At 43.3% G+C, this 18,807-nt stretch overlaps 1 protein-coding gene across 3 annotated transcripts in view; it reads right to left on the reverse strand.

Moving 5' to 3' along the window:
- Positions 1-5,933: 5,933 nt before the first annotated feature.
- The window catches only part of IP6K3 (inositol hexakisphosphate kinase 3), a 121,298-nt gene continuing 108,424 nt past the window's right edge, over positions 5,934-18,807 (reverse strand). For all 3 annotated transcript variants that reach the window (XM_078644243.1, XM_078644241.1, XM_078644242.1), the window contains 2 exons: positions 13,810-13,985; positions 5,934-8,264 (listed from right to left, as the gene is read on the reverse strand). In XM_078644243.1, the coding sequence (XP_078500369.1) occupies positions 7,803-8,264; positions 13,810-13,985 (638 nt within the window). In that variant the 3' untranslated portion in view covers positions 5,934-7,802. The remainder of the gene's footprint in view (positions 8,265-13,809; positions 13,986-18,807) is intronic.

Genomic DNA, 18,807 nt, shown 5'->3' on the forward strand with positions numbered 1-18,807 from the left:
TTAATGTTGTAAAACACAAATGAGCTAAGATATATATTCATTGAGTACTTTTATAGTATTTACACCATAAAACTGAATAACATTTGTAAGAAAGAAAGACTCTATTGGCTCCATCATAGGCTTTACAACGTAGACAATATATCATTCAGTTTTCCTTTGTAGGAAAATAGCACGTTATTTACCGTGTGGCTCAGAGGAACTACCCTCTTCTTCAAGGTGATGTGGTGCATACACTTTATATAGTTCCCAAGTTTATTGGGAAAATCAGCCTTTAATTTTTCTACCAATTTCCTTTTCTATGGCCTTTCTTTGACCTCAACCATACTGCCATCTCAGAGTGCGCTACTGCGAAACAATCTCCCTCTTCCTGTGTTTTTCTCCCTTTAAAATCTAAATCAGCCCAGAGATACTCAAGCAATTCAATTGGGTGGCCCTTGTACCCCACCGGCCTTATAACAGTCTCTCATCCTACTGTTTCTTAAACAATTCCTTACCTAATATGATATACCAGGTACAAGTCCACCATGACTCCCACATCAACTTCATGAGTCTGCATTACACAATGCTGCAATCTTCGGTTTGTCTGATTATCACTTAACAACCTCTAAACTGCAGTCCAATGTCCCATGTTATTCTGGAGTGTCTCTCTGCATAACCATCTGAAATGTCTTTTCCTTTCCTAATTGTTACAAGATTGCTGGGTGATACTTAGAGTAAGCTTTGCGGTTCAAACTAACGTTTTATAATTTTTTTTCTTCTTATTCATAAATTCCCCATTAGATTTATTTTCCACTACCCTTTTTAGGTCGAAGCCTACCAGGCAGCGCAGCTCTTTGGTCTGCTAAAGACATCTTGTGGATATTCAGAAAGCTCCATGGGAATGCATTCCGCCCATTGCATACAATTGGCTTTGTGGTTTGCATCTCAAATTTTCTGGCTTTCTACTTGCTGGCTGTATGTATTTTAGGCTATCCAGGGTGAGTTTGTCCCTCCCGAGGAGCAAAGCGTATTCACACCAACTACCCTTGTCTTCTTTCACAGGTTCTCCTTTGTGTAAACAGGCCTATACATTTTGTTTTTATTTTGTCGCATTTCTTGTGCATTCAAAGACCGAGGTCAAATGTCAGGCTCTGTATTCCCAGGGAGCTTGGAGTTTACTTTTCTTTCTCTGACTTCAAAGTGAGAGGATTTATGTGACAATCAATCTTGCTTGATATTGTGGGTAGGCACGTTTTTTTCTCTATCACACAACAACATTTAAATGGACTGTGCAAGTATTTCAGAATATATCAGAATTAGGAACATAAATGAAGCACTTTTATTTGTTATATCTGAAGTGTGTTAGAAACAAATTCTTTAATATGATCAAAACAAATCATTACACTATGTGATGCCGTTTCAACTCGTTATCATTTTTTGTACTGTATAGTTTTACTAGTAAAATTGTTTCTTTGCAAATGTAATGGTCATTTCAACTGAAAATGTGTTGTCTGTAATGTTAGTGTGCTACCACATCATGCATACGCCTCTATTCTTCACCACTCTTCTCCACACCACTGCACACCACTGCACTGTAGTCAGCACCACTCCACACCACTGCATTCTATTCTGCACCAATGCACTGTACTCCACTTCAATCTATGCCTCTCTACTGTACTCTATGCCAATGTACTCTAGGCCACTCTACTTAAACCACTTCAGTCTAGGCCACTCCAATCTACTCTACACCACTGCACTCTACACCACTCCAGTCTAGGCCACTCAAATCTACTCTGTACTACTCCACTCTATGTCACTCTGCTCCACTCTGCAGCACTGCACTCTATGCCACTGTAATCTACGCTAGTGCGCTTTACTCTGTAGCACTCAACTCTACGCCTCTGCACTCAATGGCAATCCCCTGTATGCCATTCTAATCTACTCTGCACCACTGCACTCTTCGCTAATGCACTCTACCCAACTACACTCTATATCACTGCACTCTACTCTGCACCACTGTACTCTCCACCACTGCTTTCTACGCCACTCTACACCACTGCACTCTACGACACTCTACTCTGCACTACTGCACTCTGACAATGCACTCTAAGCCATTCTACTCTGCATCACTGCACTCTCTGCCACTGCGGTCTATTCCACTCCACTCTGCACCACTCTATGCCACTGCACTTAATGCCACACTACATTATGCCACCTGCACTTCATGCCACTCTACCCTGTACCATTTCTGTCTGCACCACTGCATTCTACAATGCACCACTATATGCCACTGCATTCTGTGCCACTCTTCTCTGCACCACAGCACTCCATGCCACTGTACGCCATGCCACTCTACGCCACTGCACTCTACTATACAACACTATTATATGCCACTACATCCAATGACATTGCATTATACACTGCTAAACTCTAAGCAGCTCCACTCTACGCCACTATACTCTGGAACACTCTACCCAAATTAACTCTACATCAGTCCACTCTACTCTAATCCACTCCACTGTATGCAACTCAACTTTATGCCACTCGAATACACGATACTCTCTGCCACTCAACTTTGCAACACTCTACTCCGCTCTTTAACATTCCACTCTACGACTCTCCACGCCACTCTCCTCTACGTCATCAACTTTAGCCATGCTGAACAGTGCCCACGTTGGTGTACACCATGGCTCAAATACATTGGCAAAGCCAATAGCTCTTGCATTGGTAAGACCCTTTGGCTTTACCAATGCGTGATTATTCTTGGCACTGCACTCTACAGAGAAATAACATTAGGGTCCTGAGGAAAATTCTTCCTCTGCTTCCTGCTCAAACACGCTCCTTGGTAGTTAGGAGCATGATGTTAAGCAGGTTAGATTACTGTAATTCTCTATTGTTAGAGTTTCCCAAGTTTTTAACTGGGAGACTGCAGAGAATTCAGAATATGGCAGCTAAGCTGGCTTTGACATGCTTCCGTCAATCTTCCTCTTCTCAGGCCCTCGCGGAGTTGCACTGGCTTCCTATAGTGCAGGTGATTCATTTTAATCTCTCTGCGATGTGTTTAAGGCATTGCATGGATTGGGTCCTATACCATTGCAGAATAAATTCTGCTGGTATGTCCCCCCTCGCTGCCTTCGGTCTTCAGCTAACTGGGTGAAAGTACCCCTGACTAGAAGAGCTAAGCTGGGGGGACAAGCTTTCAGTGCTGCTGCTGCAAGACTTTGGGATAAGCTACCACTGGAGCTGCGACAGATGAACGATCTTCTGCCTTTTCATAAACAAATAAAAATCTGGCTATTACCCAGAATTTAACATTTAGCTGTTTTAGGTCATAGTTGTTTATTATTGTTTGTCCATCTTTAGCGCCAGGATGCCCGATTGGCTTGCAGTGCGCTCTATTAATATCTTTTACTTTACATTACATTTACATCCGTACTTGATTTCAGGCATGGCCCGTGCTGGGCATTATACTGGGACGGTGACGTCAGGCAGGGGAGGGTCAGGGTGGGGGGTTGTAAAATGCGGGATATGGACCATTAAAGGTAAGTACCAATAAAAATAAATAAAACTAATTTCGTTGCTCACGCTGCATCGCTAAATGTGATGCAGCGTGGGCAACGAAATTCGTTTTATTTATTTTTATCGGTACTTACCTTTAATGGTCCATATCCCGCATTTTACAACCCCCCACCCTGACCCTCCCCTGCCTGACGTCACCGCCCCAGTATAACGCCCAGCACGGGCCGTTCCTGCTTGATCTATACTTTATTTTCTGTATATATCTTTCCATTTGTTCTATGCTGCTGACAATATTTATGGTGGCCTACAGAATGATGTCAATGCCAGCCACAAGCTTTCTTGAGTTTAAAAGAAAATCTTTTTTCTTTATCAAAATATACTCACACATCATCTGATCTTATGTAATGTTCTCAAAGTCACACGCTTTCTTGAAGTTTCTTTAACATTTTCTCTTTATTAAAATCTACTCTTTTATCATCTGATCGTATGTAATGTTCTCAAAGTCCCATATGGCTGCTATTGTTTTCACCACAACACAATGACCAATGTATTCATTTTGTTCTTTGCCGTTTGAGATTTTTTTAAATTTTTTAACACTGTATTATTCCGTCTTCCATACCCTTTTTCCATCTTATGGACCCCCTACATAAACACATGCCAGTGTCTTACAGCTTTCAGGCCCTTATCGGTTTAATTTCGTTTGGACCCCTAGGTCCAAAACAGTGTTTAAATGATGGGAGATTTCTTTGAGCCAAGTAATCTTCCTCTTTCAGAACCCTCCACATATGCCTAAAAAAATGACTAATTTCATCTCTCACTAATGTGATGGCTCTACTGGAATTAGCAAGAAACAGGTTAGCAACTGTGCACTTACCGTGCCTAGAAATTAATGAATCACTAATGCATGAATGAATAAATATATAAGCAATAGGTAAACATAAATGAACACAACAACATTCATCACTGTTAAACACAACAGATTCAAAAAGTGAACCTAAATATGGTTGCACTGCAGAGACACTCAGTATTGTTGTGTTGTAGCTGGACTCTCAACAAGATTTGTGATACTGAATTAACATGCTAGGGATAAAATCCAAATTGGCAAAGTCTTGCGATGTGTGCAATACCATCAAGACCACAAACGAGCTCAGCTTACGGAACTCAAACTAAGAAAAGAGATAGCAACAATTCAAAAAGATCAGTGTGCAATCCAACAGGTCCACCAAGCACAGTTAGCCTGCAATAATTTACACATGTTTAGCCTTTATACCACTCCATAGAATATGGCTGTGGTGTGCTGATTTAATACACTCAAAATGGGTTGATCCCCGCATGCTGATGCCAACTGGCGATCTGTGCACTTTCTGGTGACAAGGCAGCTGCTGGTGTTGAAGTCTGGGTGCCCCAGGCCACAGTCTTCCTCACCAATGAGTAACCACTTAAACACTGATTCAGCCATTGACCACCCACTCGATTCCACCAACACCACACAAAAAATGTTTTAGCTGAACCCTTGGGCCCAAATCATTTTTTGAATCTGTTTGGTTGATGCCTTTGGTGGTTTTCTGCTGCTGCTGCTTTTCTATAGCAACATCTACTGACCATCGCCAATGTTTGGTAAATTCAAATTAAGAACTAAAATTCCTATGATTTATTAACATACACAGGGCCACTGGAGTTTTTTGATTTTTTTTTTGCTGCTGGGATTTCTGCATAATTTGAACTTGCCACATTATCCATCATCTACTGCATAATCTACAGATTTTAGCACCCCAAAACAAATTCTGCCTCAAGCAAAAGTTACTAAAAAACACTGTGACGCGTGTTGTTGCACAGTGGCATGTCGTTCACATATGTTGACTGGTCAGCTCTCTGTTGCTTATTGCTGTATGTGGTGTTAAATTGATACTGACGAGGTGAAACATTTGAACAGACAGTGTTAACCTGACAGAATAATTGAGTAATTCTATCCCAAAAAGCGCCACATTATGCCGCATAATTTACCTTTTGTTGCTGCATAATGTAGTCAACCCAGCCACATTATTTGGGCCTCCCATGCCGCATAATTCCAGTGGCCAGTGTCATACATGAAAGGAAGTGACAGGAGACCAGAACTAACCATGATAATAACTGACATTAGCAACTAGCATCAGTTTGAACACACACACAATACAACTCCACTGTCTACCATTTCACTCCACGTTCCTCATTACAACCCCACATGCACGTACATTCCACCTGTCCATACCACACAACCACACACTACTTCTCACCTCACTCACGTGAGTCTATGAAGCCTTTATTAAGGCTTGTCTACCGCCTTTATTAAGGTTGATTGAATCAGCGGAGAAATAAAGGGCAATTTAGTTAGGACTGCATACAAGTGAAACATGTCAAAAGCTGGACGTGATCTAAAAAAAGATTAACAAACAACATTTAAAACAGGCAGCAGCTGGCAGAAGAGTGATCATTTTATTTGCCATTAAACTCGTTTTCCCCCATTAAATCGAAGGTAGTCTATGAAACGGAAGCACTTTCTCACCCCAAAACTATCATAAGTGTGCTACAAAGTGCACTGTTGTACCTCCAAAAGTACCAATAGCACGTTGAAACACGTCCTTCTCAGAACATATTGAACATATTTATCACTGTAAAAAGGAATAACTAAGATCACTAAGAACAGAATTCAATATATACAGATATAAATGTAAACATTCAACTTGGCAGCGAGTGCAAAGTTCATGGTACAGAGAAACACGAATGACTGTAAAAAGGAATACCAGCAGAAACATGTGGTTTGTGCAAAACATTTAGGGTATTAAGAGCGAGATGGCACTGAGGGATACATTATTACATTATTTAAAGAACATTTTCACGTGGGATATGAACCTTATAAGAACGGTGCACAGCCGTTCCCTTAAGGGATGTCACGCGTTTTCTCATCATGCATTCCGAGCTATTAATCACGGCAAACATTGGTGACATTTTTCCCAGAATGCTGAGTAAGGTGCGAGATTACAGTCAATTTCACCATCAGAATTTCATTTGGTTTTATATCTTAACTACTTTTCCACAATCTATCATGATTGGACCGTCCTGCAGTCTTATCAATGACGAGAACACACTTTGAATTGCGCTTTCCCACCTCTCCGGCTGAACAGCTTACTAGTCATTCTGGGTAAACTCTCTTGAAAAGTATGACCCGTTAAATGAATTAGAGAGGCACTTTTTAAAGAGTAATAAAGAAACTGGATTGGCAGTGCAGTCCAAATAAGATAAGGGGACAGCGGTGAGGCACTGTGCAAATTCGATAAGTTTATGTCCTCTGTTCACCTTTGGGGGAAGAAGTCTCCATCAGTACGGAATTGCAGAATGTTGTAGCTGTGGAATAAAATGGCCCCGCACAGCAACGCTCTGTGTTAAGAGCAGGTTTAAGTAGACATTGATTTGTGATCCAGATTAGACTTTCCAGCTGGATCGTATGAAAGGAGACTGTTGCTGGAAGAGGGGCTCCCATGCCAGGGTGAAAGTAATACATCCCAGTAGCAACTTTAGGCTGCTGTAGAACGTCACTGTGGAAAGTGTCCATAACATGTTGGATTCGTAAGCTACACAAGTGCTTGTGGCAGCCAGCAAATAGCTTTTTACTGCACTGCAACCCTCTAACAGCTCGGCATTCTGGGCCCTAAAAAGCTGACCTTTGAAAATTGATCAGACAGCATCAGAGTGTTGTTTGCTTGGCTTGGTCACTTGCAGTTGATGAATGTCCTTGGCACGGTCTCCTGAGCTTGGATGAATGCTTTTGATGCAACTTGCTAAAACTTTATAAGTCACCAGCGTTTTCATGCCCATCTGGATTGCTGCCGAAAAAGCATTTGTTTCTCATACATCTGCGAAGTCGCCATTGGGTTTTCTGAAGAACCGTTTACACTAAATAGGACGAAATCTGCCTTATAAAATATTGTTAAGGCGTCTAATTGTTTTATGAACCGTCTGTCCATTACATCGTGTAGAGGTGCCACACTAGAGGAAGATCGACCGATTCCTATGCAGGGTCAGTTGGATTCCTATGCCTTATCATTTAGTGCCCCATTTCCAGATAAGCCTAATTTTGTGTCTGGCACGTTTTATGAATCAGAAAGTCATACATACCTTCATAAGTACATGAGATATATGCACGCAGGTGGAAATTTCAAAGGCATTGTAACCTTAAATCTTCATAGGAAAAATATTCACATGCAATCCAAGCTTAATGGCTTGCAGGAAGCTTCACATAAAACTACAGCCTGCAACCTTTGGACTGTTCATTCTCCTTCCTGGATTCCCTGAAGGATTTGGACGAGACTCTCCAACCCAAAAATATAGCCTTGGTCAGGCCCTTCATAGGTGGTGCGATTGTTCCTGGAACCCTTGTAGGTGGTGTGGGCGAAGTCGATCATGCGAACATCCACTCTTGGGAAGATGTTTCCAGAGCTAGAGTCGGGATTGTCTGGGGGGTGCTTGTCAGAGGCTGGTGAATGCTCTGCTGGTTCGTGGCCCTCATAGATTATGAGCAAGGAGCTGGAGTAGAAGCGGTAGGAGCTTTGGCCCTCAATGACTGACTTGAGTGACTTCAGTTGGAAGATGATGGACTCGATAAGGTCTGTCCGTAGATGTTGACCATTGTGCAGGAAGTGGTAGAGTGCTTGTCTGAAGCCATCTGCCGAAAGCTTCCTTCCATAGTACTTGTCCTTACAGATGTAGCTGCCAGTGTTTGTCTGGTAAACCTTTCAGGAAAAGAAGATTATATCAGTTGTTAATGTCCCATGTACATGTTGACAATTCATATTTATATGTGTTAACTGTTTGTTAAAGATGCCAAACCCATACAACATTATCTACCAAACATCTCAGATTATCCTCAGCAACGATTCTGCCTGCCACCTCACTATATAGATGGTCAATTAGTTAAATTCTCAATTCATTCGGTCAAACCTTTATTTAGAGTTGAGTTGGGGTCAAGCGTGGCTATTTATAATTTTGTAGGTGGGCTACACCCTGGCTGCTCTCACTTCAAGACTTCTGTAGGCTCTGTCAGATCTGATTGCTTATTTTACAGCACAATTTTTGACCCAGACTTGTCTCATCCAAGAGCGTAACTTTACGAGAGCTGAAAACAATAGGTAAAATCCAGTTGTGTAAGACGCCTTAGGAAAATCATGCTTAAGGTGAGAATGTGCCGCTACTTGAATTGGAGTTCTGTTTTGCCATTAACATACTTCCTTTTCCCAAGTCGGTGTTGTTATCAAATATGTCAGTCCAATTGGTTTAATTGAAGATAACTTGTGGTGCTACTTCCATGATGCATTGATTTGTTAACGGCATGCCCTAGAATTTAAAAGGTGAATCCTTTATGGAATAATTTGGTTAACCCAGTCATGCTTTCATCTTGTCACAGCCATCCTTGCCTATCCTAACAGTTCAAGTATATCTTGGTATACCTGAAGGACGGAGATTAAAATACATCTCTTCCGTTACACGGGTGACTTGAGTCAGTTGGCTGGCCATCAGCGCATGTAACTCCAGGTATGAAGGAACATTTTGGCAAAAGTTTTTAACAGGAGTCCTTCTTCAGAAGGAGATTGTAACAAGGTCGGGAAGGGTGGCCGGGAGGACTGGTGGACACCTGATGGTATTTCCCCTTCTACTCTACAGACTGGAAGAACGAGGGATGCATGGGAGCTTCAGGAGGAGGAGAGCGAAGAAGCGTCCTCGGGCTCCTTTAAGTGGGCGTATTGCAACGAAGAGGAATCCCCGCCTCCTGATGACGTCTCCTCTCCCGGATGGATGAATACGGGGGAAGTCCTCTACACGGCGTGTGACGACACCGGGACAGGAAGGACCGGCGCAGGCGAGGCGAGGAGAACGGAGACGCGAGCTGAGGACAGAGAATCCGAAGGGACCGACTGTGGAGGAAAGCCAGGAGGCCAACGTTTTCACGCTCCGCCGTGCCATACTCCCGAGGGAGGAGTATGGCTTAGCCAGGTACGCCGGCGTTTGGCGGGCTGGTTGGGGAAGGGTTCCCCTGTAGCTAGCGTAAAAGATTCTTAAGTCTGTGCGCGTCTGACCACAACTTTTCCCCCCCCTCTTTCCGCTACCCGTACCTGCTACCCTGTTTCCCGTACCCCTGTACCTCACACGTATCCTCCCTCCTCAGAGCACGTTAGTTAGTACGGGTGTCCCTGCACAAACACCGGGTTCCTTTTGGGCAAACGCGATAAGGACAGTAGTAGCTAACGGCGTCCCTCTCTCCTTCTTCTCTTTCCATGACCGGAGTCCTGAGACCTCACGGCGGTGAGAGACGATCCAGGAGGGAGACCAGTAACCCGGGACACTAGAAAGACCAAGAAGACCAACAACACGGATAACTCAGTGTTTGCGAGGGAGAGACTTACGTATAGAACACGTCGTACCATAAAAATAAAACCCAGTTTAAAGAAGTACACTGGTCAGCCTCTTACTGCTGTAACCCCTGTTCCGATACCGGAAACTGCTCCTAGTACCCCTCCCACGCTTACAGAGATATTTACCTCAAACAATGTTGTGAATGAAGAGGTGAATGCTGCTATGAAGATTAAGGCGAGTCTCCCTACAAGCAGTACAGGTTCAAAGAGATAAGATAAAGTAGTACAAGACTGTCCTTTGTGCACCTTACTCTGTTGTGGGTGGATGGGCTAATTCTAGTATATGCCACTTCATGATGCCAAGTCCTATTTCATAATGGGAAGACCCGGCTTTGTAGCAATTGCAGGAACCGCCTGCTGTTCATAGCTATAATAATCAAAAGTGCAACCCAGAAAACAAGCTTTTTTGTTTTTGTTTACAGTAAGCAGTTGTAGTTATCTAATCGATTGTACTTCAAGAATGAACCCACCATTTTTAGGGAACGCTTTGAGTTGGGAAAATGGTATAATTATTTTTAAGATGACAAACATAAATCCTAACATGGAGACGAGTGAGAAGGGAAAAAAAATTGTGAATTAAAATCACCTCGACTTTTCCAGCAGTAAAACCTCATGGGGCTACAATATTCTTGTATTGTTAATTATAAATGACTATATCGAAAGGAGAGCATCGGAATTTCTGCTGGTTGTCACTCAAAGTAGCATTTGATTTGGCAGTCTGCCTGTTCAAAGGAGGAATAATTTCGAAAAATTAATTTGCCTGTGTACAGGATAACCCACTTTATTCTTGTTCAAATTCCTTTAAAACCCCTTGTATGAAATGTTTTGCTTTAAAACTCCTTGATAAACTCTTGATATTTACCATTTCATAAGTGTTCTCCCAAAACGCTTGGTGAGCTGTCACATAGTAGTATGGCTTATTTTCAGGGGCGCTCTCCAGAATGGTCAGCAAGCTGCAACATTGGAGCAGACCTGTTACGAAGCAGGTGTACCATGAGCCGTATTGCAAGTTACACAAAACGTGGCCTCCTGCCTCTGTACTGGGTAGTATAAGAGAGCCATATCTTGGGTACAATTGGTCCATCACACCTCTGCATCAGAGGGTGGGGCCCCTCCACCTGTTGTACTAATGATAGCTCCTAGGACAGGCCCCCTTTTCTTTAAAGTATTAAGTTACTAGATGTCTTATGTGGTGACAGAGTCATCTCACATTCTTAAATTACTTTCAGTGTTACAGATAATTGGATTATCATTAATCAAACCTCACTTAACAGCAGGACTGCCAAAGACATTTTTTGAAGATGACAACGCGCCTTATGACATAGCTTGCTTAACATCCACAAAAAGTGTTTTTAAAATGGGTGCGGTGTTGCATGGGTGAAAGTTGTGATGGGAAGAAAAGTATTTTTTGCAATGGGAGGGTGGGATTGAATATGGAAAGGAGAAGACGGAATGGAGTTGGGCATGCTTGGAAAGGTGTGGCTCACATCTGAAGAAGCATGTCTTAAGTACGACATTGAAGGCATGCAGGGATGAATAAGCCCTAAATTCAAGCAGAAGAACATTCGTTCTAATGAAGTGGGAAATGATGGCGGCATTAATAAAAGTGTGCACAGGGTGTGTAGCGGGATTGAGGAGTGAAGATTAGCAGAGTGCAGAGCTCCCGAAGTGAGTAGTCGCAAATAGTGTCAGACAGGTTCAGGGGTGATAGACTAAGAATCAACTTACACCACAGGGGAAGGAGGTTGGTCTGGGCTGGGCCTTCTATTGGCAGAAAGTCAACAGACTTGAAGTTGGAGATTGGCGGATTTGGGGGAAAAGTGAGGAGCACACAGGTTAAAAAGCTGATGACGTCCTTGTGTAGGAGAGAGGAGCCATATATCGGCATAGCCACAACTATGCCATTGCAATACTCAGCCTTTCTCATGATTAGTGTGTTACTCGGAACAGGAGATGGGGATGTATTTCAAGTATATTGAGTAGTTAGTATTTTGCTCGGGTGATAGCCGTACAAGAGATACAGTGGAGGTGCCATGTTAGTGACATTTTGTGTCAAATAGCACACCAAGGTGTTTAGGAGACTTAGAAGAAGCAAAGAACAAAGGTGTTCGTAGGGGAAGAGATATGGGGAGTTAGGGAGAAGAAGATGGGTTAGGTGTCAGAGGAAAATAGATGATTCCACGTTTTTATTAGTAGAACATTATGGATGGTAGAACCATTCAGCATCTAATGGCCCTGAGACATTTGAAGGTTTGTGTGTTGAGTTGAGGCATTACAGGGAAATAGAACATTTGACTATTGTCAAGATTGAGATGATTGGAGAAACCAAAAGAGGAAATAATGTGACCCAGAGAGTTGAAATTATGTGAGGGCGCAAAACACAAAACTGAATCCTAAGGGATGCCTTCATTTAGGAGAGGGGGATGAGGGCAGTCGGAGTGCCATGAAAGTTCGAAGAAGTGATATGAGAGGAACACAGTCTAGAAGCGTTTAAGGCTACTGGTGGCAATTCCGAGATAGGGTAGAATTGCTGAATGTTAAATGAGTTTGACTATTTGCGCTGAATGTTGGATGAGTTTGACTATTTGCGAATTAACGGTGGAAAAGGGAGTAATCAAGCCCGGACGTGCTATTTAAATCCCCTTTCACCTTAATAGCGCTTTGCGGTGATCAAGTGGAAGAACAGACGGTGGCGCTGTAACCCAGAGTCTGTGATATCAACGCAGGCATCTTCGCAGTAGTTTACCTCGAGTACCAGCGAGATTCAGATCAATATTTACACAAATGAAAAAGTGCATCTCTCATCTGGGAAGCGCCCGAGCTGTTGTCACTGCCGATCAATAGGTTTCAGTGCTCAGGAATCAGATGCCTTGGTCTGAAACCTCAGGGACACGTGTGAAGTATATTTATGTGCTTAGCCTTTCAGTCGGCAGTTTCAATTAAGGAGCGTTGTAAAGCTCGACGTCAATCCTGGTATCTCGTTTACAACGCCGTCCCTGGGAGCCGGGTCTCTAACCGTGATAGGCAGTTTCACATCGGTTTACTAAAACCTGCTTTCCCCTCGCTCCCCAGTTTATCACTCTCCCGCGTGTGGATATCGGAAAAGTGAAACTGAAGTCCATCGTCTACAATTTTTAGAATGAGGTTTGTCGTCGGCATGCAAAAACTGAATTGTGGTTATAGGCACCTATTTCCGATTTGTAGCTATCCATTGGATCCCTTGAGTGATCTTGTAATGTATTAGACTAGATTTTCTGGCTGAGGTATGTCATCACCACGGTCAATCACTGTACAAGGCCTAGTTCATATGTATAGGACATTTTAACTGAGAATATGGTATCTAAGCTCCCTTCGATCTATCTTTGTACTCATTTTGACAGGGAAAATAATTGTATAATAGAATATTAGGAGTAGCAAAAATATTGGCAACAACAATTTTGTTGAAGTATGTATTGAGAAGTATAGGTTATTAATTCTTCACTATGTAGATGTGTCTTCGAACTAAATAGATATAGATTTAAGAAGGGTAAACCCCATGCGTACTTTGTCGATATTTTTGCTACCATGGATCTGTAGCAGGATATTTAAAAGACAACATTTCAGGGCCATCCACAGGATACTATCCTGACTGGGCTACAGAGGAGTTAGTGAGTGATGACAATGGCCAGAGCAGCCATTCACTGAGCAGTCATAAATCATAAAGCAACATGCATGATCACAGCTCATCCAACACACCCAAAGGGACACAGCATTCATACCCAGGACATCGGCAGAGCAACAAAACGTGCAGAGGCTGATGGTAAAGTCTGCTTGAATTAGGTGTTGCAGAATGAAGCTGGAGCTGGAGGTACCATGGAGCGTTCCTTACCTGCATCCCACAGAAGCGCACACCCAGTGAGGCAGAGGTACTTTGAGCGCACTTCTTCATGTGCCGGACCTTTTTCTCCTCAGTGGCGTCATCGCCATGCTGCCGCTTCCCCATCTTCAGGTCTAGAATGCACGGCCAGTAGAATCTGGAAGTCACGTTCTCCAGCAGCAAAAATCCTTTATTTATTGTATTAAGGAAATGCAGTACAGATTGGATATTTGATCAAAGGAGGAGCATCCGGAAAAATTAACAAGGCTATTGGCGATCTTATATAACACAGAACGAAAGGTGAGTGTGTACACTGTCAACATGCTCTTTACACACCCTTCTTGCTTGGCGTGTATGCCACAAGCACATATTGTTACTCTTTTCCCAGATTACGGATTTTTTTCTCTGTAAATTGTTTAAAATTGCAGGTCAGCACTAAGAAGGGTAGGGTGCTGCACCCTTCTTAAAAGCGCTGGAAGTTTTTATTTATTTTCTGGAGCAAGGTTGTATTGTGAGTGAGCTACAACGAACAATTCTCGTGCAAATGCAAGCAGGATTTAAGCCTAGGAATAGCACCGAGATGCGGAAGGCACTGGTGATTTTGGGAACCTGTGTTAGAAGCTTTCAGACCCGTTCAGCGGGGCCAGAAGGCAGACTGGTTACTTTGCTCAACCATGGTGGTTAAGGTTGTTTGCCATTAGTATCCTGGGACCTGTCCTGCTATGGCACTGCAAACTGGTCCTTGACTTTCAGCATAGCGAGGTTGAGCAGTCACAAACTTCTCAGGAAGGTAGTGTAGGGAACAGGAGCTCAGAACAGCCTACCAACAGACACAATAACCTAATATACCGCCCTATGCTTATCTTTAGGTAAAAGAAACTACTTTAAATCAATCATAGAACTAAGTATTACACATTGCAATTAGATTTGCGAATACAGGATAGTACTTCTGATAACGATATCCAGTGGGTGCTGCTCCCCCTCTACAGTACTTTCTCCCACCTGGGTGACAATATTAATTATAGTCCCTAGGGCCCTATGGCAGAGGCTTGAGTTAGGCATAAATTATGTTGACCCAACAGGTTCAGATGTGCAATCAGTGCCCCATTCTTGTTCCCATTATTGACGTGAGCAGAAAAGTCTCAAGTACTCAGGCTTAAATCTTTAGCATGTGTTGCAGTGTGTTCTGATTGCAGGTAGAGGCCCACATAACCTCCTTGTTGAATTTGCAGTGGTTTTGGAGAAGCATGGTCATAGCCTGGGTCTTTGGTGTGCACGATGGTCTCCTTTCTGAATAGAATTTGCTAGACGAATGCAGCACAACAGGTTCTTGCATGGCAGTCACAGCATCTTTGACAGTTGCAACCATCCACTGACTGAATGCAGATGGGTCCTACAGCAAAGCAGTTGCGGCCCCCAAAGGGCCAATTGGTCACCAAGGATGTGCCCCTGGCAGTTGCAGCCTTCCCAGGTTGACCAGCAATCGGTGGTGGCTCCTCCGCTAAGGCAGAAGAGCATAGCCCCACTGCTTTTAGAGCAGCAAAAAGGGGTAAGATAAAACTATAATAACCAGGTTATTACCGTTTTATTTTTGTTTGGTGCGGGCTGGGTTAGGGCGGGGCAGGCTGGTGGTTCAGGGTGGTAGGAGGAGTGGACTATGCACACTAAGTTTGCATGACTGCTTGGCCAGCCGTAAACGGCCGACCAAATAGTCATGCACACTTTGCATATTCCTTACCAGGCCGTAATGGAAAGCCTGGTACGGATCTGAGCACCGATCCACAACACTCAGACCAATCACAACGCTGCATTGCAGCATTGTGATTGGCTCAGGGGAGAATGTGTGCCCAGGATCTTGGGCAGCTTCTTCTGGACTGGAGTCAGGAAGAGCAGAGAAGTGGAGGAGTAATGCGGCCGATGGAGAAAAGGTAAGTGTGGTTTAAAAAATATATATTTTCAACCCTCCCCTCATCGTGTCCCCCGCCACCCCCTTTCTCTACTAGTCGCTACTGTCAGCACTACCTCGGCGGGGATGTGGCTTCTTTCTGCATTAGCAGCAGTAGCACCATATCACGGTCCACAGCAGCAACCAGGCAGAAATATTGGACGACATGCTGGGCAGGAACCACAGAGAGAGACCAGGAAATGGCCACAGGTTGTTCCTGGCTTCCTCGCTCTTTCTCTGTTAGTCCTCTTTTTCTGGGTGTTCCTCACGCTGGGAACACGCTAGAAGTCTCCTTTTTGACATTCGATCCTCCTGCAGGACCAGGCAGGCTCCACCCCACTTTCAGCAGGGAGACAGGCTTCTAGGTAGACCCTCAGCTCCTTCAGAAGAAAGTGCAGACTTCAGGTATCATCCCATCTACCCTGTCAGACACCAACCCTGGTTACATATCAGTTCTTTAAATATGAAGCATTCCCTTCCTTGGTTATGAAAAACGTGGAACTGGATTAAAGTGAGGTGGACTGGATCCCACTCTTATGCACAGTTTCTAGACAGAGGATGTGAACCCGCTGTCTCATGATTCAGAACTAGTTTGGGTTGCTTCCTTATCAGATGTCATTTCCAGGCTGCTCTCCATGCACAGCCTTTGTGTAAAGCGATGCTTCTCACACCAGATAGCAATGGGATTGGTTCTAAGCAAGGAGTACTCAAAACATGGGTAAAATGAAGGGTGAGCTCTTTGCATCTGGCTGTCATTAGCCTTTTTGAAGCAATATTCAAAGATTGTCAAAACCCGGTCGTGACCTAGAAACCTCCTCATCTCATCTTGAACAGTAAAAACGTCACTCCCCCCACCCCCCTCATCCATCGCATCAACCACATGGCTGTACAGCTGAAGAACTACTCTGCAGCCTGTTATGGGTACATGTTACAACAGTATTTTTCTTTCTGTTTAATCAACATACAGTATGTCATATTAAAATATGAGAATGTCATATTATGGTTGATTCCTGAAAAGACAGTTGGAGGGAGAGCGTTGCTGGTAATGGTTGGTGGTCCTGCTTCTCCTACTTATGTTTAATTCAACATTCAAAATATACCTGAAGTGGTGTTTCCTTGAACACAAAGGCAACTTGGAACACTGGCAACGAGTTTAGCCTAAAGGAAGGGTCAGGCGACAGACTGGACTACCAGCTCTCTTCTGATGCCCCACAGGATCCAAAGAAAATTTTATTCAGGGTTTTTCAATGAACATTTTGTTCCATTTTGTATGAAAATGGCATAGCACCGAAGCTTTCACACGTCGAAGTTCACACGACCACCACCGAGAGTAAGATAGTTACTGAAGAAAGAATAGACTATGGCTGAGAGTGACGCAGACAATAGGTGAAATAAAGTGTATTGGTGGAAAGCGGTGTCTAACACATGCATCATCAAAGAAAGACGAGATATACATGGTACCATTACACACAATGTAGCGTAAAGCAGTGAAGTATGATAGTGGCCATCTTGGATAAGGGTAGTGCAGTGAACGCAAATTTATGTGCCCTGATTCATTCGCCCCACGTACATATGTGTTTGAATTAAATATTGGCAATACATTATTTTCATAATATCAGGGCAATGGCCGAGTGGTGGCATTGTTTGTCCAGGAAACAGAAAACGCTCAGGGTATTTTTAACCCTGCAGGCATCTGAAATGAGCGTAAGCTTTAATACACGAAACGCATAATTCTTATAAATAATATATTTGGAAAGGATGTTCTGAGACTAATCACATACATTTTAAACACTTGTTAAACTGCGACTATTTTGAGTGGGATTGTGTGGAATACAAGTTAGTCCAACACAAAGCAAAAAAAGAATGGGATGAAGAATATTGGCAGGAGCTGTATGGTGCCAGCCTCGAAAGGAATATGGTTGGCTTTTGGTAATTGTTGAAGTGGGGAAAGGGTGGTATTAGCCAACCACCGACAAACCATGTTACACCCGAATCATGGGTATCCCACTTTCACAAACAATTTGCTGGTGATCCAGTAGAATGTGATCTCCCATAGGGGCACTGTGTTGTACTAGTTAATCCCCCTGCACTGTGTTTTACTAAACATGAAGTTGAAAATGCTCTTAGCACTGTACGGAGTGGCAGAGCCCCTGGTCTTGACTGTGTCCCTGCTGACTTGTTTTTACATAATAAGGCACTTTGGGTACCATATATTGAGCTTCTTGTAAATGCAATCGCGAAAGGTGCCCCAATACCGGAGTCTTGGAAAGGCGCTGAGATCTTACCAAGTTTTAAAAAAAGGGGATCGATCGGACCCAGGGAATTACAGGCCAATCAGCCTGATCGATTGTCTGCAAAAGGTTACGGCTAGGTTGGTGTTGGCCCGCATCCTGGATTGGATCGATGATTTTAATATTTTATCCCCGTTACAGGCAGGATTCCGTTCTCATCAGAGTACAATTGATCACGTTTTTAGATTTGTTTTAATTTACTGGCGAGTTGTTATCCTCAATGGTGGGAGAATATACGCCGCCTTTGTTGACTTAAAGTCGGCCTTCGACTTGGTTCCTAGAGCTAGGTTATGGGACACTTTGGCATCACAGGGCTTACCTAGGGAACTATTGTCTTTTGTGATAAAACTTCATGAAGGGAACTTTGCCCAGGAGCGCTGGGGACAGCATGGCCAGGTGACTTACAGATTTCAGGGCGAACGTGGGGTCAGGCAGGGGTGTGTATTGGCACCCACTTTATTCTCGTTGTATATAAATAATGTGACCAAATATTACGAAAATCACCCCACTGATGCACCGACCCTACATGGTAGTAAAATACCTTTACTAATGTTTGCCGACAATACGTTGTTATTGTCAAAGACATAGAAAGGGCTCCAGAAGGCCATTACAAGGTTTGAACTATTCTGTAAGGATTATGGCCTTAGCATAAATGTTGACAAGACCAAGTTTATGGTACTTCATAAACAGAAAGAAGCAAAAGGGTCAGCCACTATGAATAGCGTTGCTTTGGAGCAGACACACACTTTTACGTATCTGGGCATAATGCTTACA

This window comes from Lissotriton helveticus, chromosome 5_1, assembly GCF_964261635.1.
Source record: "Lissotriton helveticus chromosome 5_1, aLisHel1.1, whole genome shotgun sequence".
NCBI lineage: Eukaryota > Metazoa > Chordata > Amphibia > Caudata > Salamandridae > Lissotriton > Lissotriton helveticus.